The sequence below is a fragment of the Atta cephalotes genome (assembly GCF_000143395.1).
Source record: "Atta cephalotes unplaced genomic scaffold scaffold00003, whole genome shotgun sequence".
NCBI classification, from domain to species: Eukaryota; Metazoa; Arthropoda; class Insecta; order Hymenoptera; family Formicidae; genus Atta; species Atta cephalotes.
Genome location: NW_012130067.1, coordinates 2,147,540 through 2,174,946, shown reverse-complemented (window position 1 = coordinate 2,174,946; position 27,407 = coordinate 2,147,540). Strand labels below are relative to the sequence as shown.

Here is a 27,407-nt window from a genome sequence, read left to right as displayed (position 1 = left end):
CATGCGAATAATATTATCCTGTAGCTCCTGTGAGGGAGCTGCCGTTATTCCGCCATTCGTCAGTGTCAACTCTAAGCAAATTATAACTGATTGCTGCCAATTATAATAAAATTTGCATTTCTATTATTCTAACACGCGCTTCGAAGTTTGATGGAATCGCAATAAAGCGACATCGCGAATTTATGAAAGACAGAAGTTGAACGAAAGCTTACCTTATGTTTTATTGTAAATTTTATAACTAAATAAATATACTTATATATACAATATACGTACAATATATTATACGTATATATATATAAAATAATAATCAATAATAGTTAAAAAATCTGCTAGCCGACGCTAGTTGTAATTGCCAATTATGATTTTATTATTTTTCAATGCACATAAAATAAATAAAATAGACGTTTCATATTATTACGTTGAGTAACAAATAAAATACTGCATTACATACGTTGTTCTGCCAGATCGCTTGAAATGCGTTTTCGTCAAGTATCGTTTACATCGAGAATTATGCTTAGAACAATCATTAGATTTCCTGATTTAATGACAGTTTCAGATTGCTATGACTATCGATGTTACGTGTACAATGGTCATGATCGTAATAAATGTAATGCAGTATTTTATTTGTTACTCATCAACGTAATAATACTGAAGAGGACCCAAAATGGTCGGAATGTCTATTTTATTTATTTTATTATAGTGAGCATTGAAAAATAATAAAATTATAATTCGCAACTACAATTAGCGTCAGTTTTCAACAAGCTTTTTATTATTACTATTATTGATTATTATCATTAGAGTCTATACTTCTTTAATTGTTTAAAATGATTTGTTAGGTTTCATATAATTATAAATAATAAAAATATAAAATTTGTAATTTCAATATAAGACTTTTTGATTGCATTTCAATCTAAAATGTAGAATGTATGTACATAATAATATCTTGTATCGAATTTATAGAAGATTGTTCCGACATACTTATATTAATTTCTAATAGATCTACAATAGGATAAATAAATAATTAACGAGTTTTACGAAGAACTTGTGGATAAGAAAAGCAAGCATTCATTATTTTAGGAAAGATATTTCTAAAATCTTGTTTTTTGAAAATATGAATTTTTTTAGTATATCTTGCAGTAAAGTCCTTCATAAAACAAGTGATTCAATTAGTAAATTTAAATCACGGCGTGCGTTCGCAGTGATGAAAAGTAAAATATAGCTCACAAACGGCGTCTAACGGCGATCGCATCATCAAATCACAGATATATCCTACATTTGCGAGAGAGACTCATCCGCGAATCCGTTGGGGGCTGTTGCTGCTGCTGCACATACAGGTGGGGGGATGTGCAATACGGCATCGCGATTTTCTGCTTATATAAAGGCAGATGCACCGAAGGATTCTCGGTATCTACGTATCGGTCGTCGTTTAAGGACGAAGGGCCGCCTTCGGGATCGTTCGCAAATCGTTCGCAGATCGTTCGACCACGAGAGAAAACTGGCGCGATGAAGACGGTGGGTGGCGATCCTAGAAGAGACATAGAAATACATATTCGAGATACATTAAGATCTGTCAAAGAAGAGCGATTGTGGGTCTCTTCTTTAGGCCTTTCGGGGAAGGACGACAGGCGGGACCGAATCGTGAGGGTACCGCCGATATTTTCAAGCTGAGTCTTCCGAAACGGACTCAGCCACCCAATTTTTGCGCAACAGTGAAAGTGAAGAGGATTTTGTGACATTTGTGCGCGCGTGAAATTATACTCTCCGTTCGCTACGGAGAACATCTACAGGGTGTCACGGAAAGGCAACAATTTCGATAATCAATTCGGAGTACATGTCTTTTTTTTCAGGAGAATCTGATGACAAATTTTTAATATCCAAGTATTAATTAAAAAAAGATCTTAAATTGAAATTCTAAAATTTCAAGTTTTAAGTGGTAGTGGTAGAATTTACATTTACTTATTCCATCTAATTCACGAGAAACTTTCATTTTATGATATTACACAACTCGAAAAAACTTAGGATGATTCAATAAGCAATCGTTTTTGTAATCGAAATTATTGATCATTTAATGAACAATTATTTCTAGGTAATCGAAATTATTGAGATCTGCGACACTTTGTATGTATTCAAAGAAGTCAACATTGTTTTTCTGTTCGCTGTGCAAATGATATATCTCGGTTTAAATTCGTAATAATACTGATCTAATACTGATCGTCGAAAGGTCAGGTTTCGAGAAAAGATTGAATTTTCAATAGCTACCGCATGTTCCTCGCAAAGATCCATTATCAATAATTCATTTAAACAAAATGTTTATCCTAACATTAATTATGGATTTGAAGAAATCCAATCTAATACTGGCCAATTTAAGATAAGAAATTATTTATATTGAATATCAAAAGTATTAAACAATCATATTGAATAACTTTTAATACTCAAAATAAGTAATTCAAATCACTATCTTTCAATATAAATTTCTTAACAAGGGATATCTTGCGATAAAACAAATTTAAATATGCATGATCACAATAAAAGACATCTGATTAATTTAATAGAAGTCAACGCCATAAAGAAGAACGATCTCATTCTTGTCTTCTTCAACGAAATGATCTTCTTGCTTCTCTTCGTCATACAGGTGTTCGTCATTCTGGCACTCATAGCCGGCGTTTTCGCGGCGCCGCAATCTAATCCAAACGATATCACAATCGTGAACCAGGAGGAGGTGAACAATATAGGGGTAGGTGGGTATCACTTCAGTTATGAGCAGAGCGACGGTCAGAAAAGGGAGGAAACGGCAGAATTGAAGAACGAGGGCACCGAAAACGAGTCTCTCAGCGTCATTGGTAGTTTCAGTTTCATCGCGCCAGACGGACACACGTATAGGTACGCGATATCACAACAAAATCATCTTAGATCTATAATTGGATAGAATTTTATTTGTAATTTATATTCTTTTTTTTTTATGTATTTTTATATTCTTCCTTACGTGTGTAAGTGTGTATTCTGATTCTTCTAAAATTGAAGATTCTTTCAAAACGTCAAGAATATATCTATTATAATATATCTATTATAATATATCTATTATATACTTGATTCTATACATTTAAATCACTCTAGAATCCAAAATTTAATATTTAATATTTAATTTATTAAAAACTTAGATAAAACTTAAATAATTTATGTAATTCAAATTCATATATACTATTACATTCTTACAATTTTTTGTCATGTTTATTTGCAAATAAATAAACAAAGATTGTAAAAATGTAAGATATGAATTTGAACTATATAGATTATTTAAGTTTTTAATAATTAAATATTAAATTTTTGTGAATTATGATTTCATCAAGTATCTTTCGTATTGCATGGCACATAGAATTACGAGTACAAATTGAATTCTATCCTGAATTCTGACACGAATTACGGATCGTCTAAAGTGGCCTTTAGGATTGCAAAAATGATTACAAATTCCAAAGTAATGTCTTTATATTGAATGTTTGCACGTTCAGGAACGTTGTAGCTCTTTGAACATCCTCTCTGTAATTGCAGGGTTGATTATACCGCAGATGAAAACGGATTCCATCCGACTATCAATCTCGTCGCAAAGTAAGCGGACTCGAGGACCGAAGTTACATCATCTTAGGTCGTCGATATACACGCTCGTGTGATTACACACGAATTAGGATATTTCTAATCGTATGATACTGCAAGGCACGCGATTCACACCAATGCGAATGGCAAAGAGTTGATGTCAGTCGCTAGTTAGAGAATCGATCTTCCGCGCGATCGTTCTTCTCTGACCGATTCGCTTTCGATGCGTTTCGTGATATCAATTGTGGTATTTTATAAAGCGAGAGAGATGCAATTCTTAAAATCGACAATGATCGCGCAATTTATGCTAATTTATTAACACTTTTGTATCGTCTTCGCTCCAAAATCAAAAGTAATTCTTTGAATAGTGCAGCACGTCGGCAAATAGTATAGATAAAATTACAAGTAGAATTAGCAAAATTATTAAAATTCGCTCAATATTTCTTTTTCTCTTCGATTTTTTCTTACAATTAACGTAAAAAAATATTCACGAATATCGCATAACATCATGACTTACAAAACGCATTGAAGCCTTCCACAAGTGAAACACGTGCTTACTTGCAACATGTATTATACAGTTTTTCGAAACTGCTAGTAAACATTTTGAACGAGAGACGTCCTCTGTTTACAATTCTATCTTTATAGTGAGGCGACAATGCAGCACTCATTGAGACATCGCGATATCCGCGGTTTCTCCTTGGCAACCTCTTTCTTTTTTATACACGTAATCTATATATGTATATTATATCTATAACAGAAAACAATTTGTTCAAATAAACTTGTATACATACTGAAACCTTCCTGTGACTGTACCATGTCGCGTGTTTTCTATGCAATTAAGCCTTTTACCAATCTGTAGTTCGCATCCAAATTTCAAGATAGAAATTTATATTTATGATTTATATTTATATTTATATTTACTTTTATATCATATTTTATATTATTTTATATTATTTTATATTATTTTATACCATATATCGTTTATTAAACATATTATTTTATTAAACATATAAATTTTACTCAGAAATTCGATGCAAAATACAGATCTTTTATAACGAATTTTAAGATGACAAGAATAAATTTTTATAATATAAAAAAATACATTTAATTCATTACAAAAAAGTAGAGAATATTAGTTAATACTTACGTTAAAAAAATCTCAAGCGTATCAAGTTCGATTAGCAATTATATTAATCAGATTGTATATAATTATTAGTATTAATAATATTATTGCTAAGTGTGGCAGACAGCGCTCTGGTCTACCATGCCAGATCCCGGGTTCGATTCCAGTAGAAGAGTTCCAAAATATTTATGCTCCTGTCTCCTCTTGGAAAAGGCTGACAACTTCCCTATCTTTACTCACAGAAACATCTTTCGAAAAATCCGCCGTAACCGGCATTAAAACTGTAAGTCCCATGCTTGTGGCAATTGAAAAATAATCAGCGTGTGCATCATAAGCGAGAGAAGTGTAACACAAGCCAGAGGCCTAACGTAAGAAGAATAAAATCTTTTCCATTCTGTATAATGCTATAAAAGCTTTGTAGATATAAGGTTTTCATATAGAAAATACTGAGGGAGTAGTATTATAAAACTGGTCCATCGATACTTTTTCTATATAAACTTTGTTCTACAAAGCTTTTTTTCATAATTTGATTCGGTATTACGAATAAAAAAGAATAGTTTGTTTTTTCTAATTAAATATACTGAATTAAATATATTTTTTTTATTTTATGTAACAGAGAAAGTATATAAATTATGGTATATGAAAAATGAAATATCAGAGAGAAACCTGAGACATCCCGATCTTTTTCGTGTATCAAACCTCGTAGAGTTTAATTATGTTTTTTTTTGTGATTCTCTCCATACTATTACATGGTTAGACAAGGACGAATAAACAATTTTGATTCTGATTATCTTTGTCTAACTCACGTAATGACATGGAAAAGAATCATAAAAACGTGATCATTACCTTACGAGGTTTGGTATACAAAAAAGGTCAAGATTTGATATACGAAAAAAGCCGGAATTTGATACACAAAAAAGATCATTCTCAGATTTCTCTTTGAAAATACAGACCGTTTACAACGAATTTTAGGATAAGAATAAGAATAGATTTTTACGGTATAAAAAAATATATTTAATTCATTACAAAAAGATGGAGAATGTTAGTTGTAATATGCATACTCAGAGTAACTCACATTAAAAAAAATATCAGCGTATTAAGTTCGATGTAATAATAATTATTAGTCAGATTGTATACATTAGTATTATATTATTGCTAATTAATACATATATATTTGCTAATATAATAATATTGTTAGTATATACTATATTAATATATAAGCTCGTATATAAGTAATTTTACATACATAAATATTTTTTAATTACATCAGTAAATATTAATAATTAATTTCCTATGATTAGCCTATGTACAATTTCTTTAATGTGTATTATATCGAAATAATGTCGAATGTTGAAATTTATATAGCTATTTGGTAAACATACGTGATCAAGTGTTCAAGAAGTTAATCGTCGTGTTGCAGATGTAATTATGCAACTATACGATTGAATAATACTGAAATACGATTACAATAAAGCTGAAAGTCTTTCCAGTGCAATAAAAGATCTTTTTGTCGTTAAATGTAAATAAATTTTACATAGTTTCAAAAGATATGAGAAAATGCACTGAAAATTTAATACACAATACTCATGTATATATACATTAAATGCTTCAGTATTAAATGGATAGACTTCATGAAAGCTTGCTTTGAAGTTCTGATTTTTAATAAAATAATTATTATAAAGTTTAATGAAACCTTGTATAGATTATGTGTCCACGATTAAAAATCAAATCGATTTATTCGAATATTTATATTAAAACAATTAGTTATTTGCAGCACAAATAATACCATACATGAAAATTTTTAAGCGACCAAAAGTAGTATATATTCGCTACTTTCTTTATATATTTTTCTTTTTCTTGTAAAGTATTATAAACAAGTATTATAAACAAAGTTATATTTTATTCTACGTTTCGATGAGTGATGCATCATATATGAATGCATATGCATGTCTGCTATCAAAAATCGATCTATACGTACATGAATACGTTGCTCGAAATTAAAGTTTAACCTTGATTTAAGCTTTGTAAATTGAACTTCCCCAAGCTCTAATTAAACTTAGAGTTTTATTCAATTTAGACATCCATTCCAATCCTTTTTCTCTCGTATCAGCTAATAAAAAATGCCTATGAAGGCACAGGATTAAAAAAAAATTATATTCTAATTCAAGAGCATATTTTTGTATTGCAATAGAATTAGAAGATAACTATACATACTCAATTATGGTTTCCTTTCCATCTGTCTTCATAATGAGAGTATTAGTATCTCCAGGTTGTACAGGTCTCGATATCTCGAGTAGAAATGTGTAAGGACGAGCATATTTTTCTCGATTTATAAATTGTACGTGCTTTGTAATAACATCTGCAATATCACAAAAATTAAAGCAATAATATTAAATCAAAAATTAAATTAATATAGATATAATGCAGAAATTATGTTAGGCGAAAGTTACCCTCCAAATCGAGATGTCCTACTGGACTTTTTTTGTGTTCGTCCTCAGGATGTACCCAATAATAAAGCTTAGCATCTTTAAGCCAACACCATCTTCGACGCCAAGCACCCAAATTTGTAATCTCTTCAAAGAGCGTCAAAAATCCACGATGCTCCACTGACACCGAGAGTTTACGCGATATACGCATTCGCAGATATCCTTCTAGTGGAGAATGTGACGAGATCTGAACGGAAAGGAACATTAAGTATGCGAAGAATAGACACATACTGACATTATGAATCTTGATTATACTGGAGAATTAATACACGTACGCCGAGCAAAGTAAGTTGGTCACGATTTATATCATCGAGGGTGAGGGATGTTGTCCCCGACAATTCAAAAGCCGGTGATCTGATTACATTTGGACCTGCTGGACTTTGTATTTCTGGCATTATAAACTGATTCTTTTTCTTTGGTGTCTTATTGACCGCCTACAAATGGATTCCACATTAAATCAAACCGTTCTTGTATTTATAATATATTTTATAAAGAGAAAAGCAAGGAAGGATCTTGCTTTGAGACTTACTTTTACAGTATGACTGATATGATATTTTTTTTCATGTGGCAAATATTTTGGTTGCGTCTGAAAGGTATATACTTCAACAAGAATCTTGAAATCACTGTGCAAATTATCAAGTTTCAACATTGAAGTAAAACGGATGCACGAATCGCCTGGTTCAGCAGTTGCTGCTTGAGTAGCGAAAACTTCCCCTAAATAATACATCAAGCAGACACAATGAAGATATGTATCTGCAACAAATTGCAAGATTATTATATTTAATACTTATTTCAATAGTTCCGTTTTATATAAAAAAAATAACGTAAAACTTGACTCTATTGTAACTTACTCATGCCCATATTTCGGAAATATTCTTGCTTGAGCGGTAATGTAATAGCAGAAATAGTTAATGATCCACTCCCCTGCACTTCTGGCGAGCCTGCCTTAACAGGTCTTAAAGTGCCTTCTCGTTTCAATCTCTGTACTTCATTCAATGCAGCTTGGCGTTTGTGAGCTAAATAAAAAATAGACATTTTTCACATTTAACAATATTTAAACTTTATATGCATTAAAATTAATATTCAATTTTATTATTATCTAATTTATATGTAAAAAACTCATATCATATAAAAATAAAAATTTACTAGCGACAAGCAGAGCCCATTCGCCTCCGACGTGCTCACTAGAACCGTTAAATTCGACAGTAGAATGACACAAATTCAGAGCTTTGCTAGCTTCTTCTATCTTTTTCTGTTGTGTTACAACAACTTCATCCAATAACTTTTTCACTTTCATTTGCACCAATATGGACTCATCTTCGCGTTTCTCTGTATCAAAAACTGAATCTGATCCTGTTTCGTGTCTTGCTGAATTAATTTTAGCCAACTGAAATTCAGTAATAATAATCATGTTATTATTCTTTGTCTCATCAATTATGATATTGAACAACTTACTTGAGATTGTTGTCGTCTATACGCACTAACCGTGCGTACTAATGGTACGCGCTTGTCTCCATCTTCTAGTTTATCCGAATCTTTTAAAGGCGAACGATATCTGTGAAATTAAGAATAGTTTTATTTAAACAATTTTTAAAAAATAAATGAAGAAGCAAGAAACATATTTTCGATAAAAATCGTGTATGAATGACTGTACTTGTAACTATTACACCCCATCGATGGACTTTCACCGCCTTTATTTATTTTAGGAGGTGTAGGACCTTCCTCCTTCACGTCATTTAATTCTCGATGAATTGGATCAATATTTGGATAAATATCTTCATCAAGACATTCATCCAAATATTGATCCATTTCATCCAATACTGAAATGTCTGACGTAATACTATCAGGATCCGGTTCTATGCATCTCTGTAATTGTAATATTAAAAAACACATAAGTATATCTGATGTGTATTTAATAATATGTATTTAATAATATGTATTACGTTAAGATTAAATCTTTTTGTACCTTTTTGTTAAACAACGAACGTTCATCGAACTCGTGCAAAATACTGCGTCCAAAACTCATACGCCCAAAAGATGAATTTTGTACGCTTTCCTTATCACTTTCTTGATCAGTTTCATCATGCTGTAAAGAAGTGAAGAAGAATAAAATATTTCTTTTCACATATATTAATGTAAAAAGATTTTTGCTTTTGTTTTTAATATATTAAATGTAAAAATTTTTTAATTTTTATTATTTATTTTTATATTACTTGGATATAATAATCGGCTTCAGTTTCCGTCTCAGTTTCCGTTTCTGTTTTCTCGTCGAAAGTAGCTGTTACAGGTTCGGTACTATCGACAGTATATTCCGAGTCACTTTCGCTTTCAGTAATTTCTATTTCCGACAGATTAGGATACAGAGATCCTGGTTTTGGTGGACACACGCGGATACGTTTAATGTCGGATGTTGCATTTAAATGTTGAACTTTGGGTGGGCTTCCAACAACTAAAAAGAAACAACTCATAATGGTAAATATTATAACAGAAAAAGCGCAATGAAAGAAAAATGTTCTTTTTATATACCTTGCCTTTTTACTGGAGAAGATTTAGAATGATATGATATAATTTCTGGTAATGGTGGTGGCGGCGGCGGCTGAACAATCTGATCCTATATTTAATAAATAAAATATACAATTCGTATCACACAGTAAAAATTTTGTGCTACTCTTTTACGCATAAAATAACTTAATCTTACCGGGGCAGGAGTTGGCTTCACTGGACAAACAGGCGAATTCTTTGGCGACGATGATTTGCCTTCGCTACTTTCGCTCGTTCGAATGCAAGAGCCAGCGGCGGCACGAGCTACCTCCTTATTAGTATTAAACCGGGAACGTAACATTCCTAATTCACGCTGTCTCTCAACAAAAGTAGCTTGTAAGATGCGATTTTCCATTTCTTCTACTTTGTTGCCTTGTTCAAATATCGCACGTTGCTCCAGAACTGTTCTGCTTGGAATATCGACGTTTCGATTGTTCATTGAAGATGAATCTAAAGAATGAAATATTATTAGAGGAAAAGTCCCTATTATGAAATACTGAGTTTAGGTAAATACTGGAAGTGTATGGGCAGAATTTAAAAAAATAATAAGTCATTTTAAAGGAAAATTAATAAGTTGTTATGTAAAATTTAATCCAAATACTATTTTTTCTGAAAATTAAAGAAATATAAAAATCCTGATTATTATATATAATTATTATTATTATTGTTAGATATTGTAAATCTCTATAAATGAGGGCAAATATTTTTACAATTAAAAACTATATATACCCGTATTAGATCCTTGCTTATCTTTTTCTTGTAACTTCTTAGGCGGTATCGACATTGTAAGCGGTGCCTTAGGTATTAATGCTTCTCCCTTATTTCGTTCGAAAAACGCCATTCTTTCGGCAAGCGACATTTGAGCGGGATCTTTCGCCTTCGTCTCTGTGTTCTTAGCTTCAAATATCGATGCTTTACTCAACACCGAACCTGATGGTTGGACCAAAGTTTTTGGCGAACCGTTAAATCCTGTTCTCGACGGTAATCGAGAACTGCTAGTAGTATTCGCATTTTTAATATTTTCAGGAGTATTAGAAACTTTACTATCGTTGCTTCTAGAAGAGTTAACTGGACTTGCAATCACATTGGCATCACTTTCGGTTTTCTTGCCTCTTGGTGAATCGTCAGACTTAATAGGCAAAATTTGTTTCTTCTCTGCCTGCTGGTAAGCAGAGCTCTTATTAGGTGATAAACTTGTGATAACGTTTGATTTCTGGGAACAATGCTTATAGTCATACACAAGACGAGAATTGCTTTTTGTACGACTAAAGCCTTGAGCCTCCTGTAAATATTTTTAACTCCAAATGTGATCGTTCAATCATTACTTCTCTTCTTTCAAAGATATAAAAACAGTAGAGAATGAAAATATAAAAAATTTAATTTAAACACTTTACATATTTAATACAAATATGTATATAAATATGTATATAAATATAGAAATTTTTACGAAGCTTTAGTCTTTCATTTTTAAGAATAAAATTATAATATGTTTTTTACCAAGTTTTCTAATACATTTTTATCCCATTTGAATTGTTTGATAGGACTTGAATCTTTGCTCTTCCATTTGTTACTTTCACTTGTGCTTGGTTGTGACTCCAATCCATTTTTAACTTGGTCGTTAAACTTTGCTTGTATTTTTTCTGCTTTACTATTTCCAGGTTTAATCTATAAAATAATTTGTATATTATAATACAAGATATGCAGATTACTTAATACATCATTTTATTAAAATAAAAAAATTTATGAGCGTGAGTGCACTGATTTATCATGCCAAAGATCTCAAGTTCGATCCTGATAGGAAGATATTTACGCTCGTGTAAATCTCCTCTCGGAAAAGGCCGGCAACCTCCCAAAGTATCCTTGTCCACAAAAATATTCCACAAAAATATCATAGAAAATCCATCATTCGAAACCAAATTAAAATTGTATATCCCATATGCTCGTGGCAATGGAATAATCAGCGTGTGCACCACAAGCATATGAGAGAGATGTAACATAACCCAGAGTACATAATGTAAGAAGAAAAAGAAAAACTTGTAACCCAAGTATTACAAAATACCTTGGAACTAGTTATAGTTGGATGAGATAAATCATCCTCCCAATTATTAATTGTTGAAGCTAAAGCTGCTAATCTATCAAGTCTAGCACCTCTCTTAACTGGTTTACCATCGTCGCTACTTTCTTCTGCAGTGAATTTTTCTTCTGTTCGATGTATAGGTGAACTTAATTCGTGATTGTTATCATCTATCAAAGGAAAAAATATTAATTTTTTTTGTTATCCATAAATATAAATATTAAAAATAATTAATTTATCTATACAAATATCAATAAACATTAATTTATATAAACGTCAAATAAATTTTTTAAAAAAATTTTTATATTATATTAGACGTATAAAAAAATTTAATATAACAAAATTTTTTAATGTAAATTGTAAAATAATTCTTCAAAAAAGTTTAAAATAGAACGAAAAAGCATGATTATATATGTTGTATACATTCAGACATAAACATATACAAGTATTAGAAACAAGTTTTGAAACAGCTTGTGTGGGAGTGCTCTGTATGAATTGTGTGGGAGTAACCGAATGGAGAGATTCAAAATATATTTAAGCTTATACTATTCATGCAAAAGAGGATTTTAATTTGAAGTTCAGTACAACCTTATTTTGAAATGTTGCTTACCAGAATATAATTTTCCAAGTCTGTGTAACTTGGATCGCATATTATGAATTTGAAAATCACTATTCTCCTTGTTTTCTTGTTCATTATTTGGTGAAGTGATATTCCTTATAGGAGATTTGGTAGGAGAAAGTGCACTAACTGCAACTGCTTGGATTGGTGATTTAGCTGAATTTTCATTTGTTACTGCTAAAGATAAGATATTTCTTTTAACAAAAAGCTAACAGCTACAGATTTTATTTTAATTTATTTCAAATATATTTTTAACTATTAAAATTTCATATATAAACGCTATAAAATAAATCCTGGAAATATTACCTGTAGTTTGTTCTAACAAAGCATTTTTCAAAGGGCTCCGCCTTTTTTTAACATTATGTCCTGCATTTGACAACTTTTCATCCAGTTTCTCTCTCCTGGCTTTAGCTCGTTCCAACATACGCTATTTGTCAATAATCAATATATGTTAGATTGTAATATCACAAAAAAATAATTTATATTACATTTATATCATAATCTACAGCCAGAACATTTACATATTATAGATTTAATAATAACAATAGTAATCTCAATGATTAATATCATGCCTACAATGAACATATTTTCTTAAAAAAATAAAGAACAAATCCGAAAATTTTAGGGCTTTGTTCCTACATGTTTTCATATGTACTAGTTTGTGACTGTCAAGAACCTGCTATAAAAATTGTATTGCACAATATAATCAATTCGACTGTATTGGAACAAATTAATCTGAAATGATAAAATTCAGATTCAAAATAAAAATTAGTTTGAATAAATTTAATTTAAAAAATTAAGAAATATAATTAACAAAAACAAATTGTACTTATATATTATACACTTATAACATATTTTTATTATATTATATTTATGTATTATATGTATTATATGTATATTTTTTTTAATAAAACAATATTAAAGAAGGCTTTTAATGATTCTTTTTTGACGAATGTATGTTTTTAAATTACATCATTATTTAAAAAAAAAAATCATAAATTTATAAATAATTTATTTCAAAATTGCATTTCATGTAAATGCAAGCTTTAAATGTTTCAACTTTAAGTTGAATTTTCTCACACTTAGAAAAGAATTTTCCATAATGTCAAAATGAAGGACGATAAAGGACAAAATTAGAAATAAGAAAAATTGAGTTATGAACAAACAAATAAATTTAAAGAACAGTTAAAGGACATATGGTCATCATAGTCATGCCTCTCAAAAATACGTAAAAATTTTCATTAATTAATAAATAATGAGCAATAAAAGAGAATTTACATACAAGTATAAATCGTGAAATACAATCCGTGAAATACAATCATAACTACGTCACGGTAGGTGCTAGTATTCCTCCTATCGTGAGGTATCTATCTTAACAAGAAGACAAATAAAAAGGCAAGATCCTCACCTGGACGAAGGGCTCCATTGTTTCTGGATTGGCGTGATTATGTGTCCAAAGCTTGTCGATTCTCGCTTGAAATTTTGTTATGCAATCGCCACCGCCGATGTGAAAATTTTTAAAAAGACACCGAAGATCGGAACGATCTTTACGCTCTGCAACACAACGGGAGTAGCCTTTATTTCCAACCGTTGAATTTAAACACGGGCGCCATACTGACGAGAAACTACGAGGAGTGGGGAGCTTGGCGTGGAGGAAGGCGACGCGGTGAGGAAAGGGGAAGTGCGCGGCTACGACGTGGGGGTTATAGGGATTACAACAGACTACAGGGAGTAGGGAATCGTAGGGGAGCAATGGAGTATAGAGGAGTGGGCGGAATGACAGTTTACTCGCTGATTCCTCCAACCCGTTCTCTCGCGGGCTTGCGGCTGATATCACGCAAACGCGTAAAATCGATGCATCGAAAAATGCGCGCCAAACGCGGCCTTTCACTTCGCAAACAGATGACAGAAACGAAGATTCGCAAACAATTGTGTAAGATCTGATTCAAATTAATGAATTCATGAATCAGATTCCATATTCAAAACAATAGGATTTTTTTCTATCGTCCTCTATCAACTTTTTTTTATCAGGGATATGAAAGGCTGACTGCAGAATGGACTAAATATTAGATGTGATTATCAAGAAGCGATTATCTTTGAAGCTGGTGTAACGATAACAAACCTTGCTTGTTTCGTGTGAGTCGAGATCGAATTACGAATGTCGAAGCCAAACTCAAGCTGATCCAGACTCCATACTGTACACTATCGTGAACTGTTGCGAACGATGTGAAGAGAGACGCGAAAAAGACGCGATAGACGCTGCGTCACAGTGACGTAGCCACGAATTTCTCCCCGCCCATTAACAAAGTAATTAAAATCTTTTTATTTTCATGTAAATAAAAAAGAAAATTTTTAAAGAGAAATTAAAGTAGAAATTACACGTTTCAATCTGTAAACGGTTAACGATTTAATTCAATTAACAAAGAAATTTGTTATTTTGTTTTATTGTTTTTTTTCGATGTTGTATAATAACATATTTTTTTTAAATAACATATTTTTTTTAATAAAATACACAACGCTCTTTGATAAATAATAAAGCCATTTTGGAAAGAAAAAAATGAATTTGTTGTAGGCAGACGCAAAGTCGTTAATTGAATTTTTGCAAATGTCGAAATAATAAAATATTGAAAATATGTTTCATGCTCCAAACTTTTTTTCAGGGAATAAAATGATGGATTGAGAAAAAGTACGCGAAGGATGCATATACTTCTGGAGAGAATGCTAATTGAAACTTTCATGGAAAGCTAAAGCTCTAAATTTTTTTTTTTTTAAAGAGAAAATATTAATTTGTTCTTATTCTCCGATTCTTAGGCTAGGGCTCTTTAAATAGATTACTTCAATTTAATAATACGCTACTGATACGACTGTGTGATTCCACTGACTCTGTCTAAGGTCGCTATTTCATTTGTGCGTTTTTTATTAGCAAGTCTGATTAGCTACAAGATAAAGAGATCCGAGAATCTCTCTGTCCTTTATTGTTGTACGGCAGAAACAAATAAAAGAGCACCCTAACACGATTTAAAATCACGTGATTGGTCCATAGAAATTTCTTTCGAAATTTCTCGAAGCCAAAAAAATTTTAGTCAGATTGAAATGTGGATATTTATTCGTGACGATAGAAGACTATTTCAATTTAGATGTATTATTCTCACGATTTTCACTGATTAATGATGAATCTTCTATCAATTTTATTTTATTGTTTGATGACGAAAGTTTTGAGATTTTTTTTGAAGATACTTAACAAGACCATCCGCACAAAGATGAAATATAAAGATCAGTCTATCTGTTTTGGTCTCTTGACGTAGTTTACTATGAGCGACTGTATGTATCATTATTATGTATCATTAGTATGTTAAATTATTTCTACATACGATTTAGATTTTGTGATGAATTTTGAAAAAGACGCTATGAACTCAAGATGTTAATCATATTGTAAAAAAATATATATACTTTAAGCATGTCATCCTTATAATTTTGTTCGTAATTGTTGTCGTTTCAAATATTTCTATATATTGCTAAGCAAAAAAGTGAGCGATTTTTTGTTTTGTTTAGAAATTAATTAAGAAATATTTTAAAAATAAATATAGAATATATTAATTCTAAAATGTTATACATGTGACGATGATTGCCATGTTCTGGCACATAATAAAAAGTATAAAAATTTTGTTACTACAAAATGCGTATCATCACAATATCGTGTTAAACACATTAAGTGTTAATGTCCAGTCGTGCATTATTTATCTCGGGACATTTATCTCGTACTCTTGGATGGGAAGTGCTTCGTCATACATGGGACGACTCATCCCCAGTATCAGCCGCCATAGCTTCGCGATTTTCGTATGCCCAAAAGCCGTGGAATTCGATCAGGATACTGACCATCGTGTCCCCTTGTCCGCTTTTGCAATTAGAACATTTTAGTTACAATTTTAGTTAGCATTTTCATCACACACATAATATATTTAATATCTCCTTACCAAGACAGTAAGTCCTGCAGCGTAATTTTACACGGATCTGCTGGCTTCACCATATCGAATATCTCATCTTTAACATCTTCAAAACTAACAGGCTCTTGACCATGCATCGTCATTTGTTCTTGTATCGCCTAGAAAATGATATTTTAGCGTTTTTCACTTCGTAATTCAGAAAAAATAAATATAAAAAATTTATATTATAATATAAATATAATACCCTAAAAAATAATTCAGACAAAAAGTATCCAAGTAACCACGATTGTTAATGTCGAGAATTCGAAAGAGGTAATGAAGACTTTGAGGTTCATGCCGATTCTCTAATGCTAAAACGAAATCCAAATACGTTTTATAATCCATCTCGCCTTCATAGGTGAGACATTCTTGAAATACTCGTTCGAGAAAAACACCGGTTAGAGTACCAGTGCCATATCTGTTAATAAAACAATTATATTTTTAACATGTATGTATTAATATAACACTACATGGCATAACATTTTGAAATTTATTACCCAGCGAGTTCCTCTTTATTCAACATTCCATTGTGATCTCTGTCCAGATTAAGATATTGTCCGTAAACTTTAAGGGCTGAAGGCGCAGAGAACCAATTGGCTTCTTGCAAATCTTTCGGCAAATCCTCGTCTCTCAATTCTAGAAGATCGTCTAAAAAGCTACAGGCTAAAATATCCTGAATACGAACTCTTCCGGTTCGAAGCGGGTCTAAGAAAAACAAGAATTTCCTGACGGCTGTGCACACGTAAAACGAATGGAAGGACTTTTCCAAGCCTTCAAGTTGTGGCAATGTTGGTATCAGTTCTAAGATATAATTTTCCAAATCCTGAAAATAAGTGAATTAAAAGAATGTACTATTAAGATGTATTTATTAAGATTTCACTTATAAAAATCTAATCTGAGATATTTAGAAAATTAAAAAATAAATACTGTTTTCTTTATTCAGGAAAAAATTTAAAGCTTCAATCTGTAACAATTTTAGTTAGCAGTTTAGTTCTCTTTGTAATCTCATATACTCGTATATTGTATCATTAATATTTCTTTTTTCAATGTATTTTTACAACTGAGGATGAAATATTTTGATTTTATTTTAATATTCGCTGTAGAAATGTTTCATGTAGAAATCTGTTTTCTATGAAAATTTGATTTTTTTTTGTAACAATTTCATATCAAAAAGTACATTTCTCTTTATCTGAAATAAAAATATAGTATACTGCAAATAATAAAACATTTTAGATTATAGACTCACCGACTCTCTGAGATAACCCTGTCCTGTAATATCATATAAAGATAATCCAATCCTTGTTTGATGTAACCAAACTTTTCGCATGACATAATTGAATAATGCCATTATGCTAATTCTACCATGTAGATCTCCTTGCTGTAGTTTAGCAAAAACAACTGCAGTAAAATACGGACTGCACTTTGCTCCTGCCAGTTTGCCTACTTTCTTAAAGTCCTCATAATTAATTAATTGCTCGTCTCCTGACAAAGGCGGGCTGTGATGTTTGTCCAACAAAACCCAGAGTGCTTTCAATTCGTGATTATCAAGTAATTGTCTAGAACGTCTTTGTAGGAATAAGGCGCGTGTTTCCTCACGTAATTTTTGTGGCAGAATCTCATCTTCTTTCGGCAACTAAAACAGTATTTTTTATAACATATAACAGAAATATACTTCAAAGTTCAAGTCTACAGGATACAAATAATACCTTGAAATAGAATTTTGGTATGACTTTATAAGTGCAATCATTTTTAGTCTTCACACCTTTCCACTGCTGATACATCTTCTGAAAGTATTCGTCTTCCTTTTTTTCATCTTCTTGAGAATTCTCATCAGCTGTAATAGTATGTCTCATGATATTCATTGAAACAAATAAGTAAGGTATTTTTTTTATTTATAATGGTTATTTGCATTATACTAGCTATATATATATATATATATTATATTCTAAAAGTATTATATTTCTAAATTCTTGCTATACATGAAATCAACAAGTTAAATGTGAAAGCATATAAATATTTTAACTTTTAGTGTGGATAGGTAAGATGATCATAGAACTTTAGATATAGTTTTCTTGTTCTTGAAAAGGAAAATAAAAATTATTGTCCAGAAGACTTAAGTACATTATTTTTTATATTCTTCTCATAAGAATATAATTATATATAATGTAAATTTAATTGTAGTATAATAAAAAAGATAACTATAAAATTAAAAACTTTTTTGAGATATTTTGAGCATCTCGTCTATCAACTTACGTATTTTTAAACCTACCTATTTCTAAAAGTCGATTAAACATTCATTATTGTCATGTTATTTAAGAGTATGCATGTATTATTTCATTATTAAAATTTATTATAGCATATTAATCGCATTTATATCGATATTCATAGTCAGCCCTTATATTTAGGCTTAAATTTATCTTCAGATGCTGTATGAATTATTTTATTGGCCACTGAATATCTAAAGATAAATTTAAGGAAGCCTTAAATATAAGGTCTGACTATGAAAGAGAGAGAGATAAATACAAACATTAGATTCTTCAATTAAATTCTTCTTTCTCTTTCTATAAATCAGTCTTTAATATGTATTAATTCAATATAGTGCAAGTGACCGAATTCATCATTAAAAGATGCACATATGTTTTAGAAGAAATGCTGTTTTTATTAAAAGACAAAGGCATATACGTACATTTCTTTGCTGAAGCGTGATTCCGCAGTAGCATTTCTAGCTCCATGTCCTCGCGAACGTCGTGTTTCAACGTATGTCCTTTTTTTTATATAAAGAATTATCGCACACCTTTACATTTAGATTATTTCTTTGGCTATTCTCATGTTATTCTTTCCTTTGCATCAAACTGACGTATTATCTTTAATGTGAAGTCTCTTTTGACAGTTCTTGAAATTAGGCTTGGTAGCCTCCTTTTGCTCCTTTAACCTCTTTTTGAAATTATATGATACTTGAACTTTGAATATGTTATTATTCTCAGATTATTCTCCCTAATTTCTTAAAGTTATAAATGATTCTGACTTTTTCCTACTATTTTGTACATTTTCTTAACAAGTTCAAAATACTTGCAGACCCTCTTTCGGTCGCTTTGGTTATGTCACGCTGTGTCAACCAAGGGATGCAAACGGAGAGTTTCGAAGGTTTCAAGCGTCGCGGACAGTGCTCGACGATCACACGTTTGTTCTCCTTTCGTTCCTGCAATCGAAACGGGAGTAACGGAACACGAGAATCAGATTTTGCATCGCGCGCGATCGTGCGCGCGCGTACAGCTCTTCTACGTGCAGGACAAGCTCGCGGTGCAGATTTGTAGGTTAGGTTAGGTTGACGTCGCGCGGAACAACGCGACCAACGCGATGTTTACAGCGAGCAGCGGCGGGATTATTTTGATTACGTGGCGAACGTGGGGCGCTCGAGCCTCATCACGAGAGACTCGGCGTATTGTTGACGTCGTCGAAGACGCGACGATGCACAGTGATGACAGATAAGAGGCCACGGACGGTTAAGCAGCAGCGATGATCCTCTTCAGAGTAGGCTCGATCTTCGGCTTCTTGATCCTGGTCAGCGGATTTCGGGAATACAGTAAGAAGGATCTGATCAGCCTGCGGGAAGAGGTACGATCCATGTTCGATTATGCCTACTCCGGCTACTTGACGCACGCCTATCCGTATGATGAACTGCGCTCGCTGAGCTGCGATGGCTTCGACACATGGGGCAGCTTCTCCCTAACCTTGATCGATGCTCTGGACACTCTCGCGGTTATGGGTAACTTCTCCGAGTTCCGTCGCGTAGCCGAGCTGATCGGCACGAGGACAAATTTTGAGGCTAACATCAACGTGTCGGTGTTCGAGACTAATATCCGAGTGGTCGGCGGGTTGCTGAGCGCTCATCTGTTGTCACGTAGAGCCGGTGTCAAGCTGGAACCCGGCTGGCCCTGCAACGGCCCGCTGCTACGCCTTGCCGAGGACATGGCCAAGAGATTGATCGCCGCGTTTGATACGCCCACGGGGATGCCATACGGCACGGTTAATCTCAAGTACGGAGTACCGGAAGGTGAGACCAGTATCACATGCACCGCTGGCATTGGTACCTTCCTGCTAGAATTTGGCACTCTCTCCAGACTGACCGGTGATCCACTGTACGAGGAGGTGGCCATGAATGCTATAAAGGCGCTGCACTATTACAAATCCAGCATTGGCCTAGTTGGTAATCATATAGACGTCCTAACCGGCCACTGGACCGCTCAGGATTCCGGTATAGGCGCCGGAATAGACTCTTACTTCGAGTACCTGGCAAAGGGTACACTGCTCTTTCAGGATCCCCTGCTGGCCTCGATATTCCAGGAGCATAAACAGGCTATAGAGAAATATATTCGACGAGAAGACTGGCATCTGTGGGTCTCCATGACCAAGGGTCAAGTGACTCTACCAGTCTTTCAATCTCTGGACGCGTATTGGCCCGGCGTGCTGAGTCTCTTTGGCGAGATTGGCGACGCGATGAAATCCTTACACAATTACCATCGTGTGTGGAAGCAATTTGGATTTACCCCGGAATTTTACAATATACCACAGGCCGAGGCAGGGACCAACAGGGAAGGTTATCCATTGAGGCCAGAGCTTATAGAATCTGTCATGTATCTTTACAGAGCAACCAGAGATCCGTATTTAATCCAAGTAGGAGTGGACATCCTGAGGAGTCTGCAACACAGCGCGAAAACTACATGTGGTTATGCGACCATCAATGACGTCCGGGACCATCGTAAAGCAGACCGAATGGAATCTTTCTTCCTCGCGGAGACCACCAAGTACCTATACCTTCTTTTCGACACCGACAACTTTATTCACAATACTGGTTCTGAAGGCGAGATAATCGACACTCAATGGGGTCAGTGTGTGGTGGATGCCGGCGGATATATCTTCAACACTGAAGCTCATCCAATCGATCCTGGTGCTCTCTATTGTTGTCGGCCAGCGCAGGGGATCTTCCCGGAAGAGAGGTCGATCCTGAGGAGATTCGTCCCGATGAGAGATGCACTGATGGACAATGCCTCACCAAACGAGCTTTATTCTGAAACGGGTGTCTCTAGCAAGAATCCAGACGTGTTGCCAATCACGATTACGAAGCTCTCCGAGATCAGGCATTATTCTGTAAACGAGAAGAAGGATGTTTTCAACGAGAGCGTTTCGTCAAACGTCTCGTCAACGGATTCGTCGGATTCCATCGGACATGAAAACGTCAGAGACGAGGAAACCGAAAAATCGAATCAGAGCGAAATCCGATTGTCGACGACGCAGGTTCTTCCACCTTCGTCGATGATCTACAAAGCCGACGACAGCGACGGTACCGATGGTTCCGATAATTTTGAACTCCCAATATTGTCCAACAGACAATACTCTGCTCCTGGACTTGCGACGGAGGATGGGACACGACGGAACACCACACCGAGTCCCGTTAAGGCCAGATTCGAACCACAAATAATGCTGGAGAACATCAGACGTGGGAATCTTTATCCGACCAATGTTACAGCGAGGCAGAATTATCAGATTTTGTCCTGTCAAACTCAACCATTCCTACAACGAATGTCGATCATAGGAGAATTTTTTTAAAAAGAAACGCGCCGCAAAGAAGTCTTTGATACGAATCTGTTATGGCGATTCTTAAAGTATTTTTGATTCGCGCGTCTTTGTTATGAGAATGAAACTACGCGGGCCTGTGTCACTCGCGTACGTTGTACTTTAGAATATATTCCTGTGATATAATTGTTGTTGTATAGTTTCTAACAAATATAAGATATTGCAAGCATATGACAGTCTTTTCACACTGGCAATTTTATTTTTTTATTTCAAACGTAAATTTTAAAAAATAAAAAATCATTTAATATTTTATACTATTATTTGATATTTTATATGTATAATATAAATAAATTCTTTTTCTTTACACTTTCGCAAAAAGTTCTAACGATGTTTAAATTTTATTATTTGTAATTCATTTAACTTTTTATGAGAGAAAATAAAATCTTTACATTTCATAATTGTGAAGTAGTTTAGATCTTGTCATTTCTTCGACGCCAAGCCAAATTTATAATATCCTCAAAGAATGTCAAAAATGTACGATCCACGAACACCTAGAGCTTAAGCTATATATAAATTTGGATGCTTGACGTTAAAAATCCAGCAAACAAGAATGGAATTAAAATAAATCGAAATTTTTTTTATCCAAATGCATATTTTAAATAGCGAATATTTTTTTTGGATTTAATTAGATTCAATTGGGTTCAATTAGATGCAATTAGATTGAAACTGCATTTCCTATTTAAAATTTTGAACAGTATTCACAATGTGTGTGTTGTGCACAGAAAAAGCTAATATTATTTTTAGATTGAAAAGCATAGAGATATGCTCCATACAATTCCTATAAATGAATAAAAATGTATTCAGAATTGAAAAGCATTCATTTTAACATTCGTAAATCAATCAATATTTCTGAAAATCTGAATCCAATTCATTTCAATCCCTTCTCGTTTGCTGAGGAGGTGCTGGCTTGAAGATGTTAAACTTTGAGTACATCCTGACGACGAATATAAGAAAAGTCTAGTAAACATCTCGACTTCGAAGGTAACTTTCGGCTAACATAATTTCTATATTATATTTATCCATGATGCAGGTCTACCCAAGAGGAGAAGATCTATAGATTTAATGCTGAAACGGTGCATAAAGGTGCATCAAGTTTCAAGCAACAGAAGCAGCAATTAATCAACGAGGTGATTTTTACAATGACGTAAAAAATATTTTTGCTCGCATCGCCAGCTAATTGATTGCTGCTTCCATTGCTTGATGCCTAACACTTACATGTGAATGCACCTTAAAGCTACTTACATTAGCTGCAGCATTGGCTAAAATAGAACCGACAATCAGCAATCATAATTGACAATCTATAATATGATTATGACCTATAACAGGTTTATTATTCTTAGAACTTTTTGTTCCTTATATTTTTTAAATATATTTTAATTACATTTTGAAAATTTTAAAATTTCTTCTGTAATATCAACCGTGCCATATATCGACATTACCTTTTAATCAACATGGCAATGAGATTGATCGCTTGTTTTTTTATATAATCAGTGAAATGTACGTTTTTCTTTATATATAAATTGTACATATAAGTGAAACGTGTGTAATATTAATATCATAAAAACGATATAAATTATTTTTCTTGTGTTATTTCGGATTCACTTCATCATGGCTGATAAAAGACAGCACAGTTTGTCGGTGAGAATTAAAATGTGTATATGCAGCTGAATATTAAATAAAATACAATTTTTTGCTAGTTTTGTAAACGAAAGCATTGCTATATAAATAAATTATAATAGTATTATTTATTTTATACAAGTTTTCTGATTTATAACAACTGGTTATAACTGAAATGCCGTCTAACCTCTTTGTTTACTAAAAAAAAATATTTGGATTGATCTTTAATTTGTATTATGTACAGAAAGAAGAAATAGCGAAGCAGTTTATGCTGCCAGAGAGGAAAAGCAAAATCGCAACATTATTGAAACAGGACGGTCAAGCATATTGTATTTGTAGAAGCTCCGACAGTTCTCGCTTTATGATGTGAGTAAAATTGTTCAGAGAAATCAATGTCCAGAATTATTTTTGTCTAATTTAAGGCAAGATTATGAATCTTACATGTTTTATTATTTCAGAGGATGTGATGCATGTGAAGAATGGTACCATGGTGATTGCATAAACATAACCGAAAAAGAAGCAAAACATATAAAACAATTTTTCTGTGTTGTAAGTGAATGAATGATTTCTATATAAGCGAATTTTTTAAAATAATAATGAAAGGCAGTTTAATGTAAAATAATTATTATATTCAGCGCTGTAGAGAAGAAGATCCAACATTGATAACACGATACAAACCACGTAGGATTGATCAAGATGACAGGAAACATAGAAAATACAAAGAGAAGGAAAGAGGGCATCGATACGAATATGACGCGCCATGGGGTCCTAAAGTAGAAAAAAAATCCTCCAAACGCTGTGGAGAGTGTACAGGATGTCTACGTACAGAAAATTGTGGCAAATGTGACGCTTGCAGGTAACATAATAAAAGACTGATTGACAAAGTCATCATTTGTACGAAACAGTTTTTCTTACAAAATTAATCTTTTTGGATTTTATACGTATAGGCATCTGAAGAAATTCGGACCTTCGGTACGACTGAAGCTCAGATGTATTCAACGTACTTGCCGTGTAGTAGGTGATCCGCTAAAACCGTCCAAAAGTCTCAATAAGGGAACGAAATTAACCAAGAGACGGAAGAGGGATTCGAGTAACGAGAGGAACGAGTATTTGGAACCACCGCGCCATTGTTATGGACCCACATGCACGAAACAATCGCGACCCGGTAGCAAGTATTGCTCTGACGATTGTGGTTTGAAGCTGGCAACGAGTAGAATCTATCAAGTGCTGCCGCAGCGAATACAGGAATGGTCGTTGACCACATGCATCGCGGAGCAAAATAACAGACGCGCTCTGGAAACCGTGAGAAAGCAGCAACACGATGTCCGTAGAATATTGCAAGAATTAGAAAAGAGACACATCGAATTAGACCGTATTGTCGAACGTGCGAAGCACGCGTCCATCGATCCACAAGCTGAAGTGGATGACAATGACGACACAGAGAGCAGCATGTACTGTATAACGTGCGGCCACGAAGTCAATTCAAGAACCGCCATTAAACATATGGAAAAATGTTTCAATAAGGTATTACAAGTTATAGGAAATTGTCGATTATTTGGCTTTACGAGTTCCTAAATGGTTCTAAAGTTGAGTTCATAAATGGGAGCATTTACAGAAACTTAGAATATTGTATGTATATTTATCATTTAGTTAGTGAGTCTCACTTTAGTTCATAAGTTTTATAGTTTATTCTATAGAATGAATTTCTCTTTTTTTTTCTCGAGATCAAAGTGCTTATTCAGATTGTAATTTGCAGTACGAATCGCAAGCGTCCTTCGGCTCGATTTTTAAAACACGCATCGAGGGCCAGGTGATGTTCTGCGACTTCTACAATCCTGGAAACAGGACTTACTGCAAAAGGCTGCGTGTTCTCTGCCCCGAACACTGTAAGGATCCGAAAATTGGCGACGCTGAAGTATGCGGTTGTCCATTAGTCACGAACGTCTTCGATGCCACGGGCGAATTCTGTCGCGCGCCTAAAAAGAGCTGCGTAAAGCACTACATGTGGGAGAAATTACGACGAGCAGAAATCGACATGGAGAGAGTGAGGCAGTGGTTGAAGATCGATGAGCTCGTGGAGCAAGAGAGGCAGATCCGGTCGAACATGGCGACGCGAGCCGGTGTATTAGCTCTGATGTTACACTCTACTTATAATCACGAGCTAATGGAACAGATGACGCAGGAACAGAGTAGAGAACAACTGCAGGCAATGGAAGAAGAATTACAAAGAAGATATGGTGGACATCAACAGAAGGAACAACGCATGGAATAATCTTTATTATACTTAAGTAACCATTACTAGACCTGTAACTTTCAGCTGCACTTATCACATTTTTTTTATTTCCTCTTTTTTTAAATATATATATTTTTCAATATATATTAAGAGATGAAAATGTAAAAAAAGAATGCAGCTAAATGACCTGTAGTGTTATTTTAACATATTGTTTGTTTGGAATTATGCGTAGCACGGTCGATAGTCCTAAACAAATATAAATCGCGTGGACTGAGAACAAAAAATTGACGAGTCACAGAAAGTTGGTACAGTAGTTGTAAACGTGTACTATAATATAATGTGCGTATATACATATGTATATTATATTATGTACCTGTTAATGTAAAATAGATTAAGATAATTTCATAAGATGAATAATAGTTCCTTTAAGTTCTGCCATTTTAAAATAAATTTACATAAAGTCTAAATACATTCTGATGACACGTTTATGTCTTCGAAGAAAATATATGTGAAAAAAAGAATATTTGTTAATATTCATTCTGTAATCGTACTTACGCTCAGATGATGTTCAAACATATTATAATCCACGTTCTCAATTAATATAAAACTGAAGAAATCTCCAAAAAAGTGGTATGCAACAGATGGAGAAGCAGATATTTCTTTTCGGCAATATTCGTTATTATTTACATTATAGTATATAGAGATGCAGACGTCAGGATTTTTCACACACTCCGACAATTAATCGTTTCAACAAAAACCATTTATTCACAGGTCGTAGCCTCTGCGGATGCAAAATAACACGCCAAACTAGCGATCTATCGCTTAGCTTCGGAAAATAATCGCGCATAGAAGGACATATTTTTTATTCCTCTCAGGAGAACCGCCTGTTTCGAATCGCTTCCCCTTAAACGCGTTAAATGACGCGATATTTGCTGAGCTCTTTGTCATCGATCGCTGGAACTATTATTAGTTATCGTCATTTTGGAAGTTTACGTAAAATATCAAATAGACAATAAGTATCATCCTCCGTCTATGGAACCGAGAGTGTGCTATCTCAGGACACACTTTCAATAACTAACATTGCTTTACTCACAATATATCTATATATAACAAACATAATAATATAAACTTATGCGATGCAATAATTAATAATTATTAAACAAATGTGTCAATGTGATGGCAGTACGAAGCTAATGCATATCCGGATGTCCGTACAAATTATGCGATAAAAGTTAACTTTCTAATGTCCATTTCTATCAATTGTTTTTTTTATCTTGATTTAATGTAGTCTTTACTCTTTATAACTTTTAGAACTGTAGAAAAAAATAAAAAAGTAAATTACACCGAATTAATCTACACATTGATAGAAACGTACTAACTCATGTAATCTTAAACTAATTGTTTCGCGATAAAGACTGCGAGAAGCAATCAGTGGATAGGCCACGATGGAATTAATCGTCGAGTTCGTAATAGACAAAATTTGAAAGTGCGTGTATCGGAAACAAATTA

The 27,407-nt window shown here is 33.4% G+C and overlaps 5 protein-coding genes across 5 annotated transcripts; 3 read left to right on the top strand and 2 right to left on the bottom strand.

Moving 5' to 3' along the window:
* The first annotated feature begins 1,503 nt into the window (after nucleotides 1-1,503).
* Nucleotides 1,504-3,607, top strand: LOC105625312 (endocuticle structural protein SgAbd-6-like). Its single transcript, XM_012206652.1, has 3 exons — nucleotides 1,504-1,512; nucleotides 2,633-2,880; nucleotides 3,547-3,607. Exons 1-3 carry the CDS (start codon nucleotides 1,504-1,506, stop codon nucleotides 3,605-3,607), a joined length of 318 nt encoding a protein of 105 aa, XP_012062042.1.
* Nucleotides 3,608-6,726: 3,119 nt separating this feature from the next.
* Nucleotides 6,727-13,857, bottom strand: LOC105625728 (actin-binding protein anillin). The gene is made up of 19 exons (XM_012207050.1): nucleotides 13,840-13,857; nucleotides 12,710-12,858; nucleotides 12,423-12,625; nucleotides 11,798-11,982; nucleotides 11,236-11,403; nucleotides 10,459-11,020; nucleotides 9,896-10,188; nucleotides 9,724-9,808; nucleotides 9,411-9,646; nucleotides 9,164-9,283; nucleotides 8,852-9,063; nucleotides 8,653-8,752; nucleotides 8,344-8,584; nucleotides 8,049-8,213; nucleotides 7,727-7,950; nucleotides 7,473-7,631; nucleotides 7,162-7,384; nucleotides 6,926-7,070; nucleotides 6,727-6,835 (listed from the first exon to the last, which is right to left on the bottom strand). Exons 1-19 carry the CDS (start codon nucleotides 13,855-13,857, stop codon nucleotides 6,727-6,729), a joined length of 3,597 nt encoding a protein of 1,198 aa, XP_012062440.1.
* A 2,357-nt stretch (nucleotides 13,858-16,214) lies between these two features.
* LOC105625301 (serine/threonine-protein phosphatase 2A regulatory subunit B'' subunit gamma-like) lies at nucleotides 16,215-19,146 on the bottom strand. Its single transcript, XM_012206641.1, is given in 7 exon segments — nucleotides 16,215-16,326; nucleotides 16,406-16,561; nucleotides 16,620-16,832; nucleotides 16,912-17,237; nucleotides 17,661-18,047; nucleotides 18,121-18,248; nucleotides 19,101-19,146. Coding segments are annotated over 7 exon segments (1,368 nt in total).
* A 784-nt stretch (nucleotides 19,147-19,930) lies between these two features.
* On the top strand, nucleotides 19,931-22,021 carry LOC105625291 (ER degradation-enhancing alpha-mannosidase-like protein 2). Its single transcript, XM_012206633.1, has one exon. It carries the CDS (start codon nucleotides 19,931-19,933, stop codon nucleotides 22,019-22,021), a length of 2,091 nt encoding a protein of 696 aa, XP_012062023.1.
* Nucleotides 22,022-23,656: 1,635 nt separating this feature from the next.
* Nucleotides 23,657-26,516, top strand: LOC105625282 (CXXC-type zinc finger protein 1-like). Its single transcript, XM_012206623.1, has 6 exons — nucleotides 23,657-23,686; nucleotides 23,910-24,031; nucleotides 24,124-24,214; nucleotides 24,301-24,521; nucleotides 24,613-25,189; nucleotides 25,422-26,516. Exons 1-6 carry the CDS (start codon nucleotides 23,657-23,659, stop codon nucleotides 25,935-25,937), a joined length of 1,557 nt encoding a protein of 518 aa, XP_012062013.1. The 3' UTR covers nucleotides 25,938-26,516.
* The last annotated feature ends 891 nt before the right edge of the window (nucleotides 26,517-27,407 follow it).